The following is a 1,611-nucleotide window of genomic DNA, read 5'->3' on the forward strand; positions in this document are numbered from 1 at the left end:
ATACTAAGCAAGCTAGTCTTAATTCAAGCTTTATTTTTCCTTGTTTTTAGGTACATAAAACCATCAGTATATGAGAAGAGTACGAAGCTTGGAATGGGTTTTGCGTGATCCAAAAATAGGGGAAACTTTTCAAAGATTACTTAGACAAAACTCCTAAGACGGTGAGCAAGTTGAAAACATGGCTGGAAATCAAAGAGAACAACACGTGCAGGAGCATGAAGTAGCAGATAATAGATCTTTGAGAGATTATGTAGTTCCTTTAGTACAAGGACTTCATTCAAGTATTCTGAGGCCGACAATTCAAGCTAACAAATTTGAGATCAAGCCGACCATTATCCAAATGATACAAACTTCAATTCAATTTGGAGGCTTGCCCAACGATGACCCCAATGCACATATTGCTAATTTTTTGGAGATTTGTGACACTTTCAAGCACAATGGGGTCACAGACGATGCTATACGACTACAGTTGTTTCCTTTCTCGTTACGTGACAAGGCAAAAGTGTGGTTGAACTCTCTTCCCACTGGCTCCATCACTACTTGGGACGACCTTGCACAGAAGTTTCTAGCCAAGTTTTTTCCTTTTGTGAAGACAGCAAAGATGAGGAACGACATTACTTTTTTCACGCAGCTAGATTTTGAGTCCTTATATGAAGCATGGGAAAGGTATAAAGATTTACTTCGTAGATGTCCACATCGGCCTCCCCAAGTGGTTGCAAGTGCAGCCCTTCTATAATAACTTGCTAAATCCCATTCGGACCACCATCGATGCAACAGCCGGAGGCGCTCTCATGGAAAAGTCGATTGATGATGCATATGACCTCTTAGAGGAGATGGCCTCCAACAACTATCAATGGCATTCCGAAAGAGCTTTACTAAGGAGGGTAGCTGGGGTTCACGAGCTAGATGCCATTAATGCATTGACAACCCAAGTGGCTGCTCTCGCGAAGAAAATTGATGCTTGTGGAATCCATTCAGTACAAAGTCTTTTCATTTCTTGTGATCATAGTCCATTGAGTACAGAGTCGGTGCAATTTGTTGGTAACAAGCAACAGAACTTTCCACAGCAGAATAATCCATATGCAAATACTTATAACCCAGGGTGGAAAAATCACCCAAATTTATCTTGGGCTGGCCAGCAAGGATCTTCATCAGCTCCGCGTCCACATTTTCCTCCGAGTTTCCCATAGCAACCTAGACCCCCAGTGCAGGAAAAGAAGCCTTCCATGAGGAATTACTCATGCAATACATGGCGAAGACAGATGCTCTTATTCACAGTCAAGTAGCCTCATTGAAAAATCTTGAGACTCAAGTGGGGTAATTAGCCAGTGCTGTTAATGCTAAGCCTCAAGAAACATTGCCGAGTGACATAGAGCCAAATCCAAGAAGAGAAGGAAAAGAACATGTAAAGGTCATCACTCTTAGGAGCGAAAGGGTATTGGTTGACAGTAGTAGTAAGCAAGAAAAGCCTCAAGAGGAGCCAATAAAGAATGAAGCAACAGTTGGAAATTCTGTTCAGCAAGAGCAAGTCAAAGATACACAAGTCACCAACTCACTCCCACCGCCTCCATTTCCTCAATGTCTTCAAAAGCAAAAGTTAGGTGCTCAATT

General features: G+C 42.1%; 1 protein-coding gene and 1 non-coding gene across 2 annotated transcripts in view; both read right to left on the reverse strand.

The window, feature by feature from the left end:
• LOC110419823 (indole-3-acetic acid-amido synthetase GH3.17-like) overlaps nucleotides 1–615 on the reverse strand; it is a 2,892-nt gene extending 2,277 nt beyond the window's left edge. Inside the window, 1 exon segment of the mRNA XM_021432941.2 lies at nucleotides 427–615. Coding sequence (XP_021288616.2) covers nucleotides 427–615 — 189 coding nt within the window.
• Nucleotides 599–703, reverse strand: LOC149527009 (small nucleolar RNA R71). Its single transcript, XR_016351445.1, has one exon. It is a non-coding gene; the product is annotated as a small nucleolar RNA R71 (small nucleolar RNA).
• Between the last annotated feature and the right edge of the window lie 908 nt (nucleotides 704–1,611).

The sequence above is a fragment of the Theobroma umbraticum genome, unplaced genomic scaffold, assembly GCF_002168275.2.
Source record: "Theobroma umbraticum cultivar Fairchild unplaced genomic scaffold, ASM216827v3 scaffold_67.0, whole genome shotgun sequence".
Classification (NCBI taxonomy): domain Eukaryota; kingdom Viridiplantae; phylum Streptophyta; class Magnoliopsida; order Malvales; family Malvaceae; genus Theobroma; species Theobroma umbraticum.